This window comes from Leptinotarsa decemlineata, unplaced genomic scaffold (genome assembly GCF_025532065.1).
Source record: "Leptinotarsa decemlineata unplaced genomic scaffold, Ldec_3_MD MMD2_tig00026328_RagTag_RagTag, whole genome shotgun sequence".
NCBI lineage: Eukaryota > Metazoa > Arthropoda > Insecta > Coleoptera > Chrysomelidae > Leptinotarsa > Leptinotarsa decemlineata.
The window spans coordinates 20,584,759-20,607,397 of record NW_027412688.1 but is presented as its reverse complement, the minus strand read 5'-3'; the positions used below and the strand labels follow the sequence as shown (position 1 = coordinate 20,607,397).

The following is a 22,639-nucleotide window of genomic DNA, read 5'->3' as shown; positions in this document are numbered from 1 at the left end:
CAATGTGGCTTTGTCGTTATAATATATATGCACTTTCAAATCACAGTGGGACTACTTGCAACATGCATTATACAGTATATTGCAGATACTCAAATAATTGCACGTGGCATGAATACAACGATTGACACGTGTTCACCAAAATCGCTTGTGAGTGATGAGGAAGATGTCCTCGTTTATGAACAGGAGGGAACGAAGCTGCACCTTTGAGGTAATTTTTTTTCTCCTCTTTTTTTTCACTAACTATGTTAATGATTGTTCCACATGATAAATCAATTTCAACAACGCTTAAACACTCTGTTGACAGATCCTTGCGGAGCAAAAAAAACTGAGGGAAACATTTTGTAAACTGTTGAATGCCTCTCACTTTTGAAAAGAGAAAGAACTGAAAGTAAAGCAAATGAAATTCTGTTGACAGATCCTTACGGAACCGGAAAGAAACTGAGGGAAACGTTTTGTAAACTGTCGAATGGCTCCCATTTTTGAAAAGAGAAGGAGCTGGAAGTAAAACAAATAAAACTGTCAACATCCAGTGTGCTCTGTACGCAAAAACTGCCATAATTTTGAAAAACTTGAAATTTTTTAAAGGAAATTTTTTTAAATTCCCAAAGAATTCGAAATCGAAAGTAATTTATTTCCACATAATGCTTTACTAGTATTTTCATTGAGTGAAATGAGGTCAAACTTGAAGCAGTTCAACTTCACAATGAAATTTCAAAAGGTGGACTGCAGTTTAGACCACATTCAATACAACCATACTGTATATTTTTGAAAATGATTTTTTTGAAATATTGATAGATTGATAACTCAAGGATATTTCAATTCTCGGTACGTGATCAATCACAAAAATATAATATAACCAAGGTCAACGAGATAACTGATATTTACTTATGATTTCCATTCAATGGTTCTTATCTGATATAAAATTGAAAAAATATGGCTTGAACGAACTGATATCTGTAGAATATTCCTTTGTTGGATAATCGTCTTCCTCCTGTTCTCCTGTTCAAGACAAAACAACGTAAGGCAACCACCCTCAGGAATATCATGTGTCCTAACATCTAGCTTTGAAAACTATCAAAGTTACTTCTTCAATACAAACTGTTCAATGTTACCATGGACCCAATATGTCTGACACATACGACAATTCCATAGTTAAAAACGGCTCCATCACATCTATTAGTTATGTTTCTGTGATAAATTATATTCATTTTTTGAAGAATCGATGATATTCAGAACAATAATTTTGCCAAGCTAAAGACATACTGCTATTTATATCCTTTAAACTTGAATTGAGAGGTTTCATATTCCTTCTTTTTGAATATTCATTATTCAATCAACTCTATATTTTGTTCATGTTCATTTTTCACATCTTGAAAGCAAAAGTTTTACAATCGATCGTCGATGAACTCCTGATTTGGTTTTGACGTCTACTATGCGTATTCGACCAACTACCGATGGTCTTTCTGAAACCATTCAGTTCTCCATACCAGCGGTGGCAAATACTCTCTCACCCATCTACACCAGAAATAATCAGTGAGTTGTTTGGAAATTCTCCATTGCTTTCGGGTGAATAAATGATCTTCAGAAAACCGTGTTAGGAATCACACGTTAAACGGTAAGACCTCGTTAGTCCTTAGCCCGCACAAGTTCCTCAACTTCTAAGAGTTGTCGTTCGTATAGGGGCGACAGCTGATTAACGGAAAAACAGATTTTAAACAATTTTTTTAAACGAAATTAATATGCAACTAAAACTAGAGGGATGCTTTTTCATCTAGTGGACCAATAGAGAAATGTACAGAGTTTCTCTTTCTAATCTTTATTGAAATATGCAGGAACATATAAGGTGTCTCATTAGAAAATAGTTTTACATCAATAACTAATGATATCTCATTTAAAAAAAAAGTTTTTGTACAACTGTCATTAAAAGTAACATTTTTAGTGGTTGTCAAGAGTATTAAAAGAAGATCATTAAGTAGCGTGTTGGAAATATTTTAACAGTAGTGTTAAAAGTATTTTCAACACGACTTTTTTCGAACAAATAGCAATAAACATAACATAATTATTCAATTTTCAAGGAAGTTTTATTATGTATTTGAAATTTCAACAATCAAAGATCTTTCATTAATTTAATGTCTTCTGTTAATAAATGACACAGCTCTTCACGCCGGCAGGCTCCATATATTCCGAAAATAGTAATAACTTTTTTCATCAATTATTTTTCATCTGGCGTCTTATTTATAAACCTCTGGACTTGTTTATTTTTTGGGCCTATAACTTTGAGAATGCTTGAGATATATATGCTTGGAATAAAATTCCAATGAAATTGGAATATGCGATGTTGTGCTGCTGAGTCGATTTTTTTGGTATCAATTCAATTGAAGCTCTTTTTGCAGCCTCTTCAATATCGTCAGGAACACACAATTCCTCACTATTGTTCTCTATTATGCAAGACATCAAACACCAGCAAGAACTTTAAATGTGACTCTAAATGAATCAATTCTGTTTGTTGGTAATCAGGTGATTCGGAGTCACCTGACACGGCCACTTCATAGCAAATGCGATAACATGTAAATAGTTAACTGACAAGACATGTCAGAACGTGTTTTTATAGAAATATTGAATTTATCTATTTTATTATGAAAACAAGCCAGTTGTTGAAAGTAAGTTTTAATTTTGTTCGGAATCTTCACTCACAAAATAAAACCTTACTTTCTACATATAGGTAAAAGTACTTTGGGAATGTAAAAATTTTTGGCAGGATAAAGTTACCGCAATATTTCAGAAATGCACATTTTCGAAAAACATACTGTAACTCTGAAACGGTGATAGATATTGATATGTGGTTTTCACCATTGAGTTTTTGTCATGAAATTTTTCGCCTAGTCTATTTTGAAAACAAGAGTTTCCTTTTGAAAGTATCCAATATGGCCCAATCTGTACGTCTAGAATATTCCAAAGAATTCGATAGTTGAATGATACGCAGGGTGTTGCATTTAAAAACGGAAAGTCGATATTGTTTATCATTACAAGTCGTATGGAAGTTTAAAAAGTTTTAGTTGAAAAACTGCACAACTGTGAATAATAATCGACGTGTCTGAGCGCTTTCTCGAACACACTGATAAATAATGTGTAACGAGTATTAACGAGCGAAAAAAGTTAATCAAATGAAGAACATTGTAGGACTTTGGAAAAATACATTGAAAACTATGATTACTGAAGAAATCGTCATTAATATGACAATTTCTTGGTGGGTAAGTGAACAATGAACTATAACTCAATACTTTCAGACCGTTTTCATATGAGTAAATTCATTATTCCACAGTTATATTTGAATCATTTTTATCAACTAGTGAGTCTTGAGATTATACCTATTCCATAATTATTTCTTCATTTCATGCTCAATCATCTTACTGACAGTATCTTTAAGAAAATATAATTTTTATCCAAAAAAAAAAACACAAAAGCCTGAACTCGGAAAGTGGAAACGAGTGTACCCAACCAAAAATATGTAATGTGGCGAAGAAATGGATATTTTTCAAAATTTCTTTACCTTATTACAAAATTTCTTCTTATTTCATTCGATTTTATATGTATCGATATTACATAATCTACAACAGGTGACATTATCAGGATCAAAAAGAACAAGCATTTAGAGATCGTTTTATGCGATGAAGAATTGTTCAGTTGCAATTCAAGGCACATCTTGTTAGTCTAACATTCTATGATTTTTATGAACCCTTACCAAACAATAATGAGTGAAAAGTGTTTGTTATAACATTTCTGTTTCTTTGTATATCAATTCAATGCAGGAGGTCTTATGAAGAATAAATAAGTTTTTTTAAGTGAATATATCTCCCAAATTGAACCTATTCATTAGTGATTTTTTTTATACGCTTCATATTAGCTTCACCTGTATGTATGTTTGTTTATAACTCTCAAGCTCGGGATCCGTATTTGACAGATTTATCGACATTATTGCTTGCTCTATTCGCGGGCAGATGGCGCTGTACGTAACCTTCTTGATATATTGACATGATTGCGTGATCTATTCGCGGGCAGATGGCGCTGAACGTAACCTCCTTGATATATCGAAATCATTGCTTGATCTATTCGCTGGCAGATGGCGCTCTACGTAACCTTCTTGATATAATTCGAACTCATTTCACATGTATTTCTTTATTTGAAAACAGTATATTTTCATTGACACGCGCGCCTGCTGCCTCATTTGTAATCCTGAAAAATCAGTATAACAATAGATTCTTGTTTCAGATACTATTACTCAAGAATTCAGGAAGGTATCATGAAAAAGATAAACCCAGCCTTTACTATTTCTGTAGATATTCGAATATATTGACACTTTCAAAAATTGTAACATGTTAGCAAAAAAAATTGCAAGAATTGCAGAAGTATGCAGGTCACAAAATGGCTTGAACCTTCATCATTTTTTCTGCTAACATGTGAATCCATGGATTCGATACATTTTCAAGTTGAATTGATGTTAGTTCATTTTATTATAATCAATTTTGTATAAAAAAGTTGGGTTTACAAAAAAAAACGTCATCTTCAGAAAGTTTACTAATTGTAATTGAACTGGAAATCTCCAGAATTGAATTTAAAAATAACATTGCTATTTATTGCACCAGTAACATTTACTATCATTCAAGATGAAGTTCACTAATTTATCTAAAGCATTTAAGGCGATAGAACTGATTCTTTCTTGAAATTTGTTGTCCAATACCACTGTCGGTACGTGGGCCAATTTTGGTTTCAAGGAATAAGTTTTCTTGCCGTTTGCAGCAAGCAACTCATCGGCTTTTCCAGATTTCAAACAGTTTTGTATTTCATCCCAACTAATATTGTTATCAGCTGCACACTAAAAAAAAAGAAGTTGAATATTTAGTGAGAGCGAGGTATATTGAATATTGAGATTCAGGTACTTTCAATAAGTGAATTGACTTCTGACAAATGAGAACCAAATTTTTGAAACACCCCTTTAATATTATGATATGTTCATCATTCTCTTAATAGTAACTGCTAACACGGGTAACGATGATAAGGGTGGAAAACAAACACGAGATAATCTCAGGGTTGGAGATTGAGACCATTTGAATCAAAGAATAAAAGTATACTCTTGAGCTAGTAATTTTTTATACGTAAAATCATGAACAAAATTTGGTCCCCGAAGAAAAAGCAGGATATAGTACGCACATTAAGTAACGCATTATCTAACTATCACCAAAATTAATAATATTATTGAAAATTCCTGGAACGGAATGATTGTTGAATTTGATTTACCATCATGTTCAAAAATAAATTCGTGTCCCTATATTAGTTTGTACAGATCCTTCAATAGATGTTTGTTATATTGTTCTGGTCATAATTTGGGTCGTACAGAATTTGTTTACCTCTTACAATACAGTACTTTACATTTGCATAAAACAAACATAATTAGCTGTTTCTGTGCCCTTGTAAACACTGCTAGCAGGCAAGATATCCGATATTTTAATACAGCTATTTTCGTACTATAGATTTCAATTACATTACAGCTGATTGTTATTACAAGATGTTGCGGCCACTTCGATCCTGCTGTTCGTGAGGTTTTAATTTTTCCCGTTTTTCACAAAAAAATTAATCTTTTCACCCTGCTCAGATTGTTTCTTCTTTGACAACCAAAGACGCATATGTTATCATGGGTGTAAATAAGCACTATATATTGATTGTAGCCAGAATACATCATGTCCAGGTCAGACCTATAACTTTCCACAAGTATGTCTGCCTTGTATAACGTGTACCTCCATATATCTTTTCATTATGTCTGAGATTTAGTTTCCCTTTCTGATATTCAACTCTCTTCGATAATCGCATCTCTGTACCTGGTAATTGTAGATGTCGATTTCGATTATCTTGATCTTCTTGGCTGATGCTACTACGATCAATTTGAATGAATTTATGTAATACCCATTGTTCTAGATTTTATCATAATAATCGAATCCTGCTACGTGCAGATTCATGATGGGGTGTAATGGGGTGAATACCAATCCGTTAGCATATCTTGGCCATTTTGCTATCAGGGATATATCTGAATATATCTATATTCTCCTCATAATCAGCAAATTCTACAGCTTGGTAACTTCCATTCACTAGGACATCCTAGAATGGTTACTCCTCGTTGTAAACAATCCAATATGTGAACTCAGTGTTTGGGGATCTATTGTTAAGAGTTGAAACAGGCATATATCTACCTTTTATGTGGTAGCCACTTTATGCAAATGCAAATTGGATACGATTTTCACAAGGCACATTCTGGAATATTTGTCAAATTCTTATAAAAAATTGATGCAATTGTCATTTTGAGTATTTTATATAGATACACTTTGTCTTTTACTCTAGTTAATTTGAATGAATCGTTCAAAAGCTGTCACGATAAGATTAACTTGACGCAACGCAGTAACCATTACGCGTCGCGTCTACTGTAAGACGACAGGGAAATATGCGCATGGGTAGAGGGGCGTTCTAAGCAATAAGGCGCCATCGCCGAAAAAATGACCCAAACGCGAGCAGACGTCGTTGATAGTTGCAAAATTTCTTCATAAGTAACATAATTTGATCCTCGCAGCTATCCATTACTCATTGCAGTTGGCATATTTCTCAGATACTATATTTTTTGGGTGAAAGTATAAATTACTAGCTGTTGCCTGTGGCTTCGCTCACCTTTAATTTGATTTTTCACATTAAGTTTCGTGACAGACCCATTTTAAACAATTAGTTACAATATTTTATTATCAACTCAAAACTTCAGGTTTCCAACTTCAAAACTGACGAAATTCAATACAATTTTTGAACCCCTATTTTCTCCCTTCTGGGTGGAAATTTCTGATTCCATTTCTTGATGCTTATTTGAGCTATGCAAAGAACCTACCTGCATATTCAAAGATTCTAGGTTCAGTAGCTCGCCTGTACGTTAATATAAGAGTGTCAGTCAATTAATAGGTACCCAAATATACACATATGAGTTTGATTCTGAACATCCGATCAAGTATTGTGATATATACATGCATATACCTTCATTTATGAATTATTCCCTGTGAAAATTACCCCCCGGAAATTGAAAAATTACCTCTTTTTCCACGAAATTTGGAGATCCCGTTATTTAGACGTGAAAAATTGAAAAACGTAAATACATACACTACATTCATCCATCATCACAAACTTTACGCATTTTTAATATTAGTAGGATTAGGATCAGTAGGGTTACCAATGTATTTCATTCTAATTGTATCAGTTTTTCTGCCGAAGCTACTGAACCTAGAATCTTGGAATATGCAGGTAGGTTCTTTGTATAGCGTAAATGAGCATCAAGGAAGGGAATCAGGAATTTTCACCCCCAATGGAGAAAAATAGGGGTTTAAAGATTGCATTGAATTTCGTCAGTTTTGAAGTTGGAAACCTGAAGTTTTGGGCAATCAAAAAAATATAGTAACTATTTATTCAAAATGGTTTGTCACGTAACTGAATGTGACAAATCAAATTCTACGCGAACTAAGCCGCGGGCAACAACAAGTTAGCTATAAATTGAAACATTGCCGTGCCTACGCGCTGTCTTCAGGAACAGTTGTTGAACAGGAAACAATTGTGTTTGTTACAGATTCTTATCAGTTGTAGGTATGCTGTTTTCTATTCATTCTCTCTGAGATCATTGACCTTCAGAAGATACCTTGGAAACTAGAATAAATAAAATGCTATTAAAATCTCTTCATCTCGCAACTTTACATCCTCAATTCTATCAATGAATTAATTCTATCAATGAGTTCATGTGAATCGACAAAACTTGAACGTAAAAATTGTGAGTGTAATTTTCACTTCTGAAACCATCTTAGGCAATAGATTCCTTGATATTTCATCAGATGGACTGCTCTCAACTGAATTATCAGGTATATCATAATGATTTGACTCATCCAATATAACAACATCATTGCTTTCGTCTGCTTTCAGATAGAAAATATTTTTCTTTCAAACATCTGATAATTTTTCTTTATTTTTCTAGGCGAAATCATTGATGTTTGTCTGAAAATGTACGCTGTAGAGATTAGTCTTGGAGTTAGGAATTAATATGCTTTTTTATCTCGTGAAGACGCCAACATGGTTGGTGAAACGCTCCTCACGTAAGTGTTGCAGTTCTGGTGGAGGTATATATATATATATATATATATATATATATATATATATATATATATATATATATATATATATATATATATATATATACCTATATACCTCCATATATGATGAATTATTCCCTGTGAAAATTACCCCTTTTCCCATGATATTTGGATCTAAATCCGCTCTTAATTATATTCGACCCGGACTATGATTACCTAATCATCTGCACATCCTAGTGCAGATGATTAGGTCCACTCGTCAACATCAGCATATAATTTTTGTTGAGGAAAATCAGTTTTTATCGACCTTTTATGGGTATTTTTAATTTTCGAAGGAGGTAGATAAAAAACAATTTTTTAATGCTTCAAATTAAGAATAATTACTGTTCATGATGAATTTATTCATAGTTAAGTTAATTTTCAATTCCAGAATGAAAAAACTATTCAATTTTTTTATATTTCCTTGCTAGGAAGAAATAATCCTCAGAGGATGAGGGTTAACAAATTGGGTATATTTTCAAAATATGTTGAACAAAAGATGTTCAACCACATGAGTTGCTGTTACCTTTTTCAAAAATTGGTCCGCAGTAGCATCATAAGATTCCATAGAACACATTGCAAATCTTATTCCTTGCTCTCCTTGTGCCAAATCAAGAGCACAAGAGTGTACCTTATTTCCATAACACTCATCCGGTCCATGTTGACAAGTGAAACTCAATTTTCCGTCTTTCTCCGTAATCTAAAAAATATTCCATATAAACTGAAAAACAATAAGTACGTTTCGTGTTGGAGTAAGACATTTTGTATTCTTTAAACGACATTTTTTGTGGGGGACTTTATATTTTATACTGTTTCTATACTGAAAAAATAAAAGCTAAGGGCAAACTGAAGAGTTCACCCTCAAAAATTACCGGGTAATATAAACCACTGAAAAGTTCAATTAGTATTCATAAATTTTGCCTTGTGTCAAAAGAAATTAGAGCTATCACAGTGTGGGCCAAGACTTCAATACTGAATTGCAGGTTTTGAATACGAAAAAGGATTATTTTCCAAAATGTCAACTACTTAAGGGAGCTAAGTGATAATATTCAATTCTTTCTTCAATTTGTAGATGAATTGACTAATTGACCTTTTCAGTAGTTTATATTACGCAGTAACTTTTCGAGGTTAACTTTTCACTTTGCTTTACTACACTTCAGCAGATTCACTATTGATTTAGCTTTTATTGTGGAAGGTCATAAACCCCAAAAAAATGAATAAAAGACATTAGAATAGAACTGGCCGATACTTGATGAAAATCCATATCAAAAACTAATTAATACAGTTCATTGTATGATTTTCACTATAAAGGGTTTTACAAAAACCGCCAAACGTTTTTCGCTATGCAATAGCTTTCTCAAGCATTGTATAGAGAAACACGTGTAGCGATTTTTGTATAATCCTTCAAAGTGAAAAACATACAATGAACTATAATAATTAGTTTTCAGAAGATATTTTGTGTCTGATATGTGAAAAAAACATATACATATTACATATTACTGGACAAGTATATACATATGTCTCACAAAAATATCAAATGGGTATTGTTCATTTCAAATACAAAATTCCTCATGATTAATCTTGAATAACTCTTTGAAAATGATTGACAAAGCTTTTTTGTCTTGTTTATTTCATTTTATCTGGATAGTGAAAATGATTGACAAGGCTTCTTTATCTTGTTTATTTCATTTTATCTGGATAGCAACGATGGGATATGTTAAATTATTCTATACTGAATGGACTGACCCGTTACTTGATGAAAATTAATAACACTTCCAATGATAATAATTGAGAAATTTCATGAGAAATGCATAAAGAAGACGAGTAAATTCACTTCGAAATAGTTCTCAGGTGTAAAATTCTATGTGAGTTTGAATCAATGTAAACAGATATCGACTTCAGATTTATGTTGATATCAAGTTTCTGCTTTAATTTTTAGATACCTACCAATAACTGTGAAATATAAAAACTTCCTCCCAAACAGCAAAAAAGCAAAAGCAGAAGCAAATTTATTGGCATTCTTGTACCACAATTCGAAGATAATTCATTTCAACCAAACCAACAACTGATTTTACCGATATGATTGTCAACATATCAGCCATTGATAAGTCATTGAATAGAACTGGCCGTTACTTGATTAAAATCCATATTAAAGAACTAATCAATACAGTTTATTGTATGATTTTCACTATAAGGATTTTACAAAAACCGTGACACGTGTTTCGCTATACAATAGTTTCTACAAGCATAAACATACTTGAAGAAGCTATAAGGTTTATGTTTGAAGAAGCTGTTGTATAGCGAAACACGTGTCGCGGTTTTTGTAAAACCCTTATATTGAAAATCATACAATAAACTGTATTGATTAGTTTTTCATTGATAAGTCAGACAATTTTATTGTTATTTTTTGGAGAGGATACAGAACTGAGATGTTCACTCCAAACGACCAAGATATCATAATGATGAAAAAATGTATAGAAGAAAAGGACCAATCATTCTTTATTTCATTTTTGACTTGATTATTCGCCGATCTGGAGTGCTATTGAAACAAGTTTCATGGAAAACGTGTTACAAAATTTTTCATCGAAACATTCAGTTTTTAGACGAGTATAACCTTATTTAATTAATTTAAAATACTTATCTAAAATTATACTTAATGTAAAATACTTTGATATCTGCAATTTTTTGAGACAAGCAAAATTTTTGTTAAAGCAATCATTTCTGAAAATAGTCTGAAAATATAAAACAAACTTCTGGGTTTGCATTCATGAATTCACATCAGGTGAATATGCACAGTGTAGCAGAGAAGATTGAGGAACACGTTGCTGAATAATACTCTGAATACACTAAACTGCGTTTGTGGAAAATTCAGAGAACTCTGAGTAAATTTAGGAAAACAACCTAGCTAGTCCAGATAAGACACATTGTTTTGTGTTTCTGCTCAGTGATCTTTCTATAGTATTCGTTGAATGAGATAAAATTCAATGACTAGAAAAACAAATAGTCTGTCAAATTTTCAATAATACGTTGAATTTTTCATATTCGTTTACATCAGTGAAAGTAAGCGGGTGTAAAAGTTATGTAGTTCTATTGTTCCCTGGGGCATTATAGTCATTCAAAAAAATGTTCACTACATATTATAAATTCTTCCTCCCAGCCGTGTCTGTATGTCTCTACTGAATGGATTTTCATACGGTTTTCATCAGTGGATTATGTGTTAAAAAGGAATGCTTATGTATATAATTTATGAATATTCTAAGTGATTTCATTGATATATGACATCATTATATATCTTTTGAAGATGGTTTACTGTACCAATTTCAATGTTTGAAATAATAGCGTCCATGGAAAACGTAGCCTGATCCTTTTGAGATATAACAAAACAATCCATTGCAAATTGGTTCTTCTTTGTATGTCTACAAGAAAGTCTTGAATGGTATAGGTCAATCTTTTAAGAATGGCCTATTGAAACCATGTTAAATATGATGTTCATATAACGTGGTAACTGAAAAGCTATGTAGACCGAAGCGATATCAATCCTCATCAAATGAATACGTGAAATATAACTTTCGGATGTCAAAGTCCTTTTTTTTAAATTAATTTTAATAACAAAAATAGATGTTAACAGTGTGAGAGCAAAATTATAACTGAATTACAAAAGTATTCTTCCCATGAAGATAAGAATGCTTGCAAATCAGTTTCCCAGAATCGCGAGATTCTGCTTCAGCATGGTCAGCGGTTCACATGGGAACGAGCGATATAATTCCTCCCCCTGAAAATTCAACGTAGGAGGGTCAGCGAGGAAGTTGAACCCTAGACATCTCGATATCTTGACTTGGTTCGGATGGTCCATTGGTTTTGCACCCTCAGAAGCCAATCTTCTTGTGCACTAGGTACAAACAAATTGATACTAGGACCAAGTAGATAAACATCGTCCAAAAACTTGGGATATGTGCTACGTCTTTGAAAGATATAATCGGTTCATTTTCCATTATTGCTGTTTTTATTGAATGAAGTTCGTCCAGGTTCAGGTCATCAAGTTGGATCCCTATTGATTTGGGTGGCTCTGGCTTCCCTTCGTCCAAGTCTGGTAAGATGATTGGTTCACTATTGGTAACTTGATGATCGTTGGTTATGATTTGGTTGCCACAGGATAACTTGCATCCAATTGGAATGTCGAATAGATAACTTCCAGGTAGTAGGTTCTCGATTTCGTTCTGGTTCTGGCATTTGAGTTTGGTAGTTTGTTGAGCCGGTAGGAGGACAACCGATTTGTTTGAGTTGTCTAGTTGTCTGATGGATGGTCTCGATAAATGTATGACAGTCTGCTTACAAGTGGCGATGTTCTGGACATTGAGTAGCTGGATTTCGCATGGATTGTCTTCTGTCAGCTCTCTGATGTTGGTGGATGGGCAGATATAGGTTCGATGGGAGATCTCCAAACAAGGATCGCTCAAGAATGCATACAATTTTTCGTTTTTTGACAAATATTTGTTTTGAGGTATAACAGCCTTAAACTGACCCTTAGTTAATATCGCAATACAAAATAAGTGATAGTAATTGAAATTTGATGGATGGGTAATTGGAATATGCAAGATATAGGTTATTCTGAAATTTGATATATAGCTTTTGGGGCAAATAATTTTTTCATAAAGCAAAGTATTCTCGAAACTTATTCCTATTGGTAGTTGATCTTTCTCAAAAATTTTATTCAATTTTTGCAGTTCTTTGAACAAATCTTTTGTTTTTATAATACTAGGATGAAGAATGTTCAGTCTGGAAAATTGTATTGAGTTTTCAACATCTTGCAAAATTGAATTTATGATTTCAAATGTATTGATTATCTGATTCAAGATGTTTTCTTTATACGTTTGATTTTCAACAATTTTTGCTATTTGATTAATTTTTGATTCCAAAAGCCTTTCGTTATGTTTCACTTGCTGATCCTGTGATCGACTTGAAAATGGATCCAATGCCGTTTATGAGACCGCGCTTTGTTCTGAGTGGATATGGTAAAATATTGTTGAGTCTATCAGTCACCTCTTCTTCCGAAAATTCTAATATTTTTAAATAGTTAGATGTGTCCCATGAGTTGTCTTTGTGACCGCCTACAAGTGTCCTTACATTTTTTGAATGGAATTTCAGTTTATTTACCTCCATGATTATTGGATTTAAATCATAATAATGAATAAGCGAATATGCTTGCGTTTCGACTTGTTCTTTAGGGTTTGTTTAGATATATTTTCCTGGAGTCCGAGAGTTCCAGATTATCTGAAAATTTAATCAATTTTTAATGGGAGATGGGTATTTTTTGAGGGGGCGTTTTAAATTGTCCATGTGAATTTTTTGTTGGTTTTCTGTAGAAACTGTTTTCATTGTATGATCAACCGTTTTGATTTGAGTTGGTTTTTGAAATTTATTTGCATCCTTTTGCCTAATATGTTTTTTCACGTAAACTCTTTGATTGGTTTTGAATACAATGGGATCATCGCGTTTTTTATTTTCTCGTTCTACTATCTTTTCCTTTCGCTTTTTTAGATCCGAGTTTATTTTGGAATAGAGGAGTTTTGATCGTTCCTTGTGATCATTGGTGTAATCATTTAGTAATTTCCGATCAATATCAATATTGAAAGGATCATTGGTTGAAATGTGACCACTTATGATGTCAATTGGTTTGAGTTTTGTGACTGAATGTATAGAGTGGTTGTATGCCAAAATTGCGTACAACATTTTCATTTTTGGAAGGGTTTTCAAAAATCCTCTAGTGTTGGGTAGACGAATGTGTTCTAGAATGGTAGAATGGAACCGTTCTATCATTCCATTGGATTGAGGATGGTGTGGTGATGTGAAATGAACTTCAACTTTGTGTAAAGCCAGGAGTTCTGAAATAAGAAAGTTATTGAATTCGGTACTGTTGTCAACGATAATTCGTTTAGGGATACCATGATGAGAAAAAAATTGAATTAGGTTGTCGGCTATTTCCGTACCTGTCAAGGAGTTGACTAGGTATGCCTGTGCGTACTTTGAAAAACTGTCTACGATTGTGAGAAATTTTATACTTTCGATAGTGAATGTATCCATATGTACGATTTCGAAAGGTTTGGTTACTGTAGGGGTGATGTTGAGCTTCATTTTGATGGGGTTTCGCTCATATTTGCTTTGTTGGCAAATAAGGCATTGATTAATATATGTTTGAATGGTTTCTTTTATGTTCGGTCAGTAATGTTTCTCCTTAATTCTTGCGAAAGTTTCGTCAACACCGCGGTGGTTTGACTCACCTTCATGGTGGTTTTTGATAATTTCTTGAACGTCTTATTTTTTCGTAACGTCCAGAAGCTTTTTGGTACACCTTTTGAATTTTATAGAGGGCCACTTGAAATATTTTTGAATTGTTGCCGAAAATGGTTCATAAAGTTCGGGGTTTCCAAAATAGACATGGTACTGCACTCCTGGGGCGACATATTCTTTGATAAAATTCAAAATATCGTTTTCTGTATTATTTTGCGATATTTGTACATGAATTCTCATCTTTTTCTCGAACAGAAGGGTAGTTTTAGCTTTGGCTGGAGAATGGAGAACTGAGCTTATAATCAACTGATTGAGCCCTAGGTTCACGGCACACTGCGCTATTGGAATTACAACAGGGTTCTGTTCAGCATTTGAGTGAATGGTGTCATCTCCGTGGTTTTCGCGTTCTGGTAGGGGTTCATCTTCTATTTGTTCGATATTATGTTGCAATGGTGAAGAAATGTCATTTCTTCCATTACCTGTGGAAGGTAATTCATTGTTTTCGTGTATTCTGGGTTCTGGTAGGGGTTCATCTCCTGTACGTTCGGTATCAGGTTGAACTTGTAAAGAAAGATTGTCATTTTATGTGTGACTTTTTGGAGGTAACTTGTTGTCCGTATTATTTACATGCATTTCGTTAGGGGGAATCATGATGGGAGAATATTCAGTGTCCAGGTTGGGTTCTCCAATAATCAAAATATCGGAAGAGGGTTGATAATCCGGGGTTTCGAGGCAACGACTTACTGGGTTTCCTTGACCACTGAAAGTGACACTTTGATTTGTTAGACGTTGTGATTCGTCTGGTATGTCATGCAATTCCTCCCAGAAGGTTTTGGTGTCCTTAGTGTGGATTTCGACACGGGATAAAGCATCGGCGTTGGTGTTCAACTTGCCTTTTTTGTAGATTATGGTATAATCGTATTCCTCTAGTTTGATCCGCCATCTCAGCAATTTTGAGTTGGGGTCCTTCAGAGAGAATAACCACTGAAGGGGTTTGTGGTCAGTGACTATATTGAACTTTCGTCCAAAAAGATATGGGCGGAAGAATTTGGTAGCCCATACGATCGCGAGAAGCTCTTTCTCAATGACTGAGTAATTTTGCTCAGAGTCATTCAGGGTCCGAGATGCGTATGCAACTGGAAGGTCTTGGCCTATAGGGCCTTGAGAAAGGACAGCTCCTTGGGCGAATTTACTTGTGTCCGTGGTGAGATTGAAAGGTTTAGAAAAGTCGGGGTACTGCAAAATCGGATCGTTGATTAACAGGTTTTTGCAGGTATTGAAACATTCCAAAAACTCTGCATTATGTTCAATTTTTGCGCCTTTCTTCAAGCATTTGGTTAATGGTTTCGTTAGTCTAACGAAATTATTGATAAAGCGTCGATAGTAACCTAACAAACCTAAGAATCCTTTGATCTGTTTGGTGGTTTTTGGGACAGGGAAATTTTTGATGGCTGTGATTTTATCTGGATTCGGCTTGACACCTTCGGGAGTCACGACGTGTCCCAGATAGGCTACTTCCTTTCGTAGGAATTCCGATTTATCCAGCTGAATTTTGAAGTTTCAGCTTCTCAGCCTGTTGAAGACAGATTTAAGGCTCTCAAGGTGTTCTTGGAGGGAAGTCGAGAAGATAATAATATCGTCGAGGTATACCAAGCACTTTTTGTTTTGGATACCACGAAGGATATTATCCATTACGCGCTGAAAGGTAGCTGGCGCGTTTTTCAAACCAAATGGCATCCTCAGGTACTCATAATGGCCATGTTCCGTATTAAAAGCTGTTTTTTCAGTATCGTCCTCTTCCATTTCAATTTGATGGAAGCCACTGGCCAGGTCGAGTGTTGTGAAATACTGGCATTTTCCCAGTTTGTCCAGAAGATCTGTGATGTTAGGTAATGGGTATTTGTCATCTATCATTTCCTCATTGAGCTTGCGATAGTCAACAACAACCCTCCATTTTTGCTTCCCAGAAGCATCGACCTTTTTGGGTACCACCCAAATTGGCGATGACCAAGGAGAATTGCTTGGCCGAATAATTTTCTGGTCGAGCATTTTTTTGATCTGATTTTTGACCTCTTGCTTGTGTATAAATGGGTACCGGTATGATTTTGTATACACCGGTATTTCATCAGATGTTCTAATTTGGTGCTTTATACGGCTCGTAAAAGTCAGCGGGGTATTTTCATAATAAAATATATCAGAGATTTCTTTGCACAGCGAAAGTATCTTAGATCTTTCCTCGTCATTCAAATGGTCACAAGGAATTTTTGAAAAATCTAAATTTTGCTTAGGGGAACCATCAAAATTATGAAAATCAATTTTTTGAATTTCGTTCTTATCAAATTTTTCAACAGCGATTGGTTCTGAAAAATTCAGGGTTACTGGTTTGGTGGTGTTGTTCAAAATTGTAGTGAGAGCTCTACCTTTATTTGCAACAGTAAGACACTCTGGCAATTCACAATTATGGAAGCGTTGGTGAGGTATTATCATTTCACCATTCTGAATTGATGTTTTGACCTGTATCACTTGCTCAGATCTTGGAGCAATTGTAATTAAATCAAGATCGCTTTTTGTTTTTTGAAACTGCAGTTTTATTTTCGCATAAGGAGTGATAAGATAGCCATTACCAAAATCTAGGTTAGCTTGTAAAAGTTTTAAATTGTCAAGACCAATTAATCCTTTGAAAATGTCATGAAATTTAAAAAGAAAAAATTTTAAATGTTTTTGTTGTGGCAAATTGAATAATTTTAGAGCGGGCATAGATGCGCTAAATTTAGGAGCTGATTTTTGGAAAACTGTGGAAACAATAAACGGGTCGTATTTAATTAGATTTGGAAACAGTTTTTGAGCAATTTCTGGATCTATAAAAGATTTCCTGGAGCCTGAATCAATGAGAAATTTTGCGTCATATTCTGGAAATGTTATATATGATAATTCGCTAGAACTAGAATTATTGAAAGAAATGATTTGCGGAACTAGGTTTGATTGTTTGTGGTTGACATTTCCTGAAAATTTACCTCGGAATTGTCAAAGTTACTTTCCTGATTTTCATTTTCGCAGTATAGAAATTCGTCATAATGTTCGTTAAAATCTTCCTCAGCGTAATATTCCTGTTCGCTATAATTTGGTTCATTTTGAGTGTCACTAACTACTGTATTAAATAATTCCTCTGATATAAAATTTCTTTGGGGTTGATTTTGAAATGAGTTTGAGGGACCTGATCGATAATTAGGGGCGTTTCTTGTCGAAACACTCATTGGTACTGGTTTATTTGTTTGATATGTATTTCTGGCGGATACACTCATGGGTGTAGGTTTTGTGAAGTTCTGATTTTGATTTTGATTGGGCCTGAAAACATTTCTGTTTTGAAATGGTTGTCTAAAAACTTGCTCGTTGGTAAATAATTTTTGGGGTTGGCTTGGTGCTCGTGGCTGAATTGGTATTGGTTGTGAAGGAAATTGATTTTGCTGTCTGAAATAGTTATTTGGTGTACTATAATTATTGATAGGAGAAGAATTTGGCTGTCTGATCTGAATTGGTGTTCTAGAAGTTTGAAAGTTTGGCCTAAATGTATTCTTATTTGAGAAATTTTGAAAGTAATGTACATTGTCTTCCTGTAAAACAAACTGCAATGCTTCATTGAGAGATTTGGGTTTCATACAACGTATTGTAGTACCCAAGGGTTCCTTGAGCTCGGAAAGAAAGGTTTTCAATGCCAAATTGCTATATAAATCTCTTTTACATCTTTAAGATTCCTGTGTGATTTCGTGAATGTCGATATAATTGCACAATAGGTTCAATATATTTAAACACCTATCATAGAACTGTTGAGGCTTTTCATCAGGGGATTGCCTAAGCATAACCATGTCTCTGTTTAGGCAAGTTTCATCCCTTTGATCGGCAAAGTTTCTGGTTAATGTATCATTGAGTTCTCTCCAATTTGAAACATACTGTATATTAGCTACTACTTTAGCATTGCCTGATAATTTTGAAATGAGACAGTTCAGCAAATAAACATTTCGAAAGCTTGTCGGCTCAGAAAGTATTAATTATTGAAGATATTGCTAGATATTTATTTAAATCATTAGGGTTGCCGTCGAATTCAGGCACACACCCAAGGTATTCTGAGTTGAATTGATCAGCCATTATTATATTTGAACTACTAGAAGAATCAGGCAAAGAAACTGAAGAGTCAGCTGAAGGGTTTTCGTTATTCAAATTTAACTTTCCAAGAATTTGAGATGAGTTATCAATAGACATTTAAAAATTACGACTTACATTAAAATTGTAAGAACTTTGAGCATCCTTTATAAGGTAGGGAACTGGTTCCTCGATTTTTGATTTCCAGAAAGACTTCCTTGCGAGACTGGACGATTCTGTTCCACTCCCCGATGATCTGCCTGTTGAGGGTAGCTGAAGATCCACGATGGATTGGGTTTCTTGAGGTTTGAAGAGCCACTCCTTCACAAACACCTCCACAAGACAAAACAACAAGTTCGATACCCGATAAATCGTTGAAACGAAAACTGCACGTTCGATACGTTCAATTTCGAGTGTCCTACCGACTGCGCCAAATATAACTTTCGGATGTCAAAGTCCTTTTTTGAAAATTAGTTTTATTAACAAAAATAGATGTTAACAGTGTGAGAGCAAAATTATAACTGAATTACAAAAGTATTCTTCCCATGAAGATAAGAATGCTTGCACATCAGTTTCCCAGAATCGCGAGATTCTGCTTCAGCATGGTCAGCGGTTCACATGGGAACGAGCGATATAATTCGTGATGGAATCGGCCTATACTTGATGAAAATTCATACCGTATTCAAGAAACACTTTATTATTGTGATATTTTCTCTGAACAGAAATACACAGATGCACAACATGTTCCTCTATACTATAGCTACTTCAGTTTTGCAAAAACGTAACACATGTTCTTGAGGAGTGTCTATACCGTATAGACTCTACACGGTATAGACGTATTGATATTTTAGGAGTTATTAAAATTTGCATTATCGGTAATTGTGTGTTCATATAGTGAATAACTTACAAGATTGAAGTCGCATTTTTGTTTTTTGATGTCTTCAGGTAGATAAGTACTTAACTATTTCATGATCAAAATCGATAGTTGCGAACATTTTCTTGATTGAATGAATGTTATCAATGGTTATTATTATCACTTGAACTATGAACTATAACTACAACAAAATCATTGAGATGAAGTCAATAAGTGTATACTCACATTTGCCTTTCCAAAAGGTATCAATTCAAGGTTCATGATGGATTTGAGTTCGTCGTAATTTGGATTGAGCTGTTCTGTGAAAAACAGTTCGGAAGCTGGACAGAGAGTCTCATAGTATACCGATACCTTCACAGTTTTTGCCTGAAACAACAAAGGGTTGAAAACTGCGTCTAATTGGAAATTTTCTGGCCACTTCCCAATTTTCAAAACTCATTTTTTATCCTGTTTCAATGAAAATCCACAGTCGTGAAATATTTCATCACGAGCTAACAATAAAACAATAAGAAAAGGTTATTTAACGTACGATTTCTAGTATCTATATATAAATATATGATCTAATGTATTCAAAAAATACATCATTGTGAGATTTTCACTGAACAGTTTTACTAAAACGCATCACGTGTTTCGCCATACAATGGCTTCTTTGGGCGTGTCTTAACTAACTGTACTCTACATATTTAATGCTTCAACTAATTTTACAATTTGAAGTACCTATATTTCGAATACCTGAATTTGTAATGAATTAAATTACCTGAGCTTATTTACCAGTTTTCACATTTGAAGAAATATTCAATAAAGAGGAGTTATTCCATTCTTATTGATCATTCAGTAAATTACCCGAATTCTTGAATTTATTAATTTCTAAATATTCTAGAAAATTGAGTTTTGAACTTTTCTCTTCATGGTTAAACTCATGTCCTTCTGCTGAAAGGTGGTTTGCAAATGTGGAACTGGTCTTTCTATTCACAAAACTATTTTTATGTTCTTCAATTCTTTGAGAAAATGTTCTCCCTGTTTGGCCGATGTACAGTATTGAGCAAAAGCCACAAGTCAGCTCATATACTGTTGATCTATCCGATATCAAAGTTTTGTCTCTGTTTTTAATGAATTTACTTAGACTATCATTCATTCTGTAAGCTACGTTCACCATTTTTTTCCCAAAAAACGGGCAATATTATTGGTGTGTTCACCTAATTATGAAAATGTCCTATGACTGACGTTATCGCATCTTCAATTTGGGTAGACCTGGTCCATGGCTTGCTTTTGTAGTTTTTTGGAAAGAATAGAGTCTATAATATCTACCTTACAACCTTACAACCGTTGTTGACCGAACTCAGCTCTCACTGGAAATTACTCTTAGCCAGTGGAATATTCAATAGTCTGTGAAGAATACTACTGAATGCAGCAACTTCATGCTGGTGACGGTGTGTAGAGGAATTATGTATGATAATGTCCGTGTAAGATGGTTTGTGAGAAATTGCATTGCATGTTTATTGATATTTTTCGTGATGGATAAGTCAAGGTGATTTATTCAATTGTTTACCCCCTTTTCAGTGGTGAATTTTATTGACGGCTGGATGGAATTGACATATTCAATAACTTGCCTAATTGCCTATTTGTACCAGTAAAACAGACAGATATCATCTACGTATCTGAACAAGATACTTCAATCAAGTTTGTGGAAGAATTTTTGTTTATGCCAAATAGTATTTTACTGGACTAAATTTCCATCCACTAAATTTCCATCCAGGACTAAATTTTTAAATAGTATTTAAAAATTTAGTCCTGGATGGAAAACTGTAGATATTTTATAATAACGTACATTCGGCAATAGTTTTCACAGTGTTATAGTATGACAGTGATATCTCAAAAATACTCACATAATTTCCAGTGACAAACAATGCTGACAAAGTAAATAGAAACCACAACATATTTAAACGCCCCAAATTATTTTGAGAGGTGTGAAAAATAATATCAAATGACAGATCTGACGATACAATTGAACAACAATTATCTCAGGGTCAGACTGTGCTTCAGGTACTGGATATTTTATAGATCCGTCTGGCCAATGAAACGATTCAGAGATAATCGTTTCACGCAAGCTTTTCAGAATATATCAAAGTATATCAGAACAAATATGGAAATAATACACATTATCTCGAAAGTACTACAGAGACGAATTACATAGTTGACCTTGTTCATCATTCTAGTCTAATTCACAAGTAGAAATTCGTGTTGAATAGATAGAAAGCTTCTTAAAATATAAGCGATAAATCATTGGATTCAGAATGACGTATACAAAAATGCTTCTTGATAATTTCAGAGCAGATGTAAAATTGCAATTGTTATTAACTAATCAAAATGAACAAAGAAGGCATTCAGCATGTCAAAGATACTATGCTATTTATTTCGCTGTGCCAGTAAAAAATTGAAGTCAAACTTTCTGTACAACATTATGAGTTAAACTTGCTGCACAATATTATGAGTTAAACTTGCTATACAACATTATGAGTTAATAACACTTCTTCACTTGTACTAAAAAAATGAACAGCATATTGTTTTCGACATTTTTTCTAGTAAAAGAAGTGAACTTAGATGTCCAAGTCACTACCTAGTAGGATTTTCGTGATAAATTGAGAGATTTGGAATACATTTATGAAAAATGCGTAGATTGATGAAAAATTTAATTTTATAATTTTGAATAAAAATCTGGGCATGGAAGAGTGTATATGAAAGAGCCAGTTTTGAAAAACATCAAAACAAGTTAACGTCAGGTGATGCTTATTGAATAAAATTGCTTTTTGTGAATGATTAGTTTAATAGTCATGGTTATCCAATCAAAATAAAATGAGATACCATGATTGAAATTAGTAATATGGCAACTTGAAAAAAAGAGAGATCGGCTCTTTCAAAGCAACATGTGTGTGAAAGAGCTGGGTTCCTCTTTACAAAAAAAAAACAGTCTTTCAGCAAATAAAAATCACCTAATAAACTATCTATCTATTATCTTATCAAACTGTAAAATTGCTCATTTCTGTGAAAATCATTTATTTATCAGTCTTAAATCACAATCCACTCGTTTATAACTATTCAATATCTTGTTTTGAAAGGCCCGTAAACCGCAACATCCAGAGGT

General features: G+C 33.8%; 1 protein-coding gene across 1 annotated transcript; it reads right to left on the bottom strand.

Annotated features, from left to right (window-relative positions):
* Positions 1–4,562: 4,562 nt before the first annotated feature.
* LOC111513336 (GILT-like protein 1) lies at positions 4,563–21,542 on the bottom strand. Its single transcript, XM_074182661.1, has 4 exons — positions 21,384–21,542; positions 19,723–19,863; positions 8,725–8,898; positions 4,563–4,873 (listed from the first exon to the last, which is right to left on the bottom strand). Exons 1-4 carry the CDS (start codon positions 21,432–21,434, stop codon positions 4,628–4,630), a joined length of 612 nt encoding a protein of 203 aa, XP_074038762.1. The 5' UTR covers positions 21,435–21,542; the 3' UTR covers positions 4,563–4,627.
* Between the last annotated feature and the right edge of the window lie 1,097 nt (positions 21,543–22,639).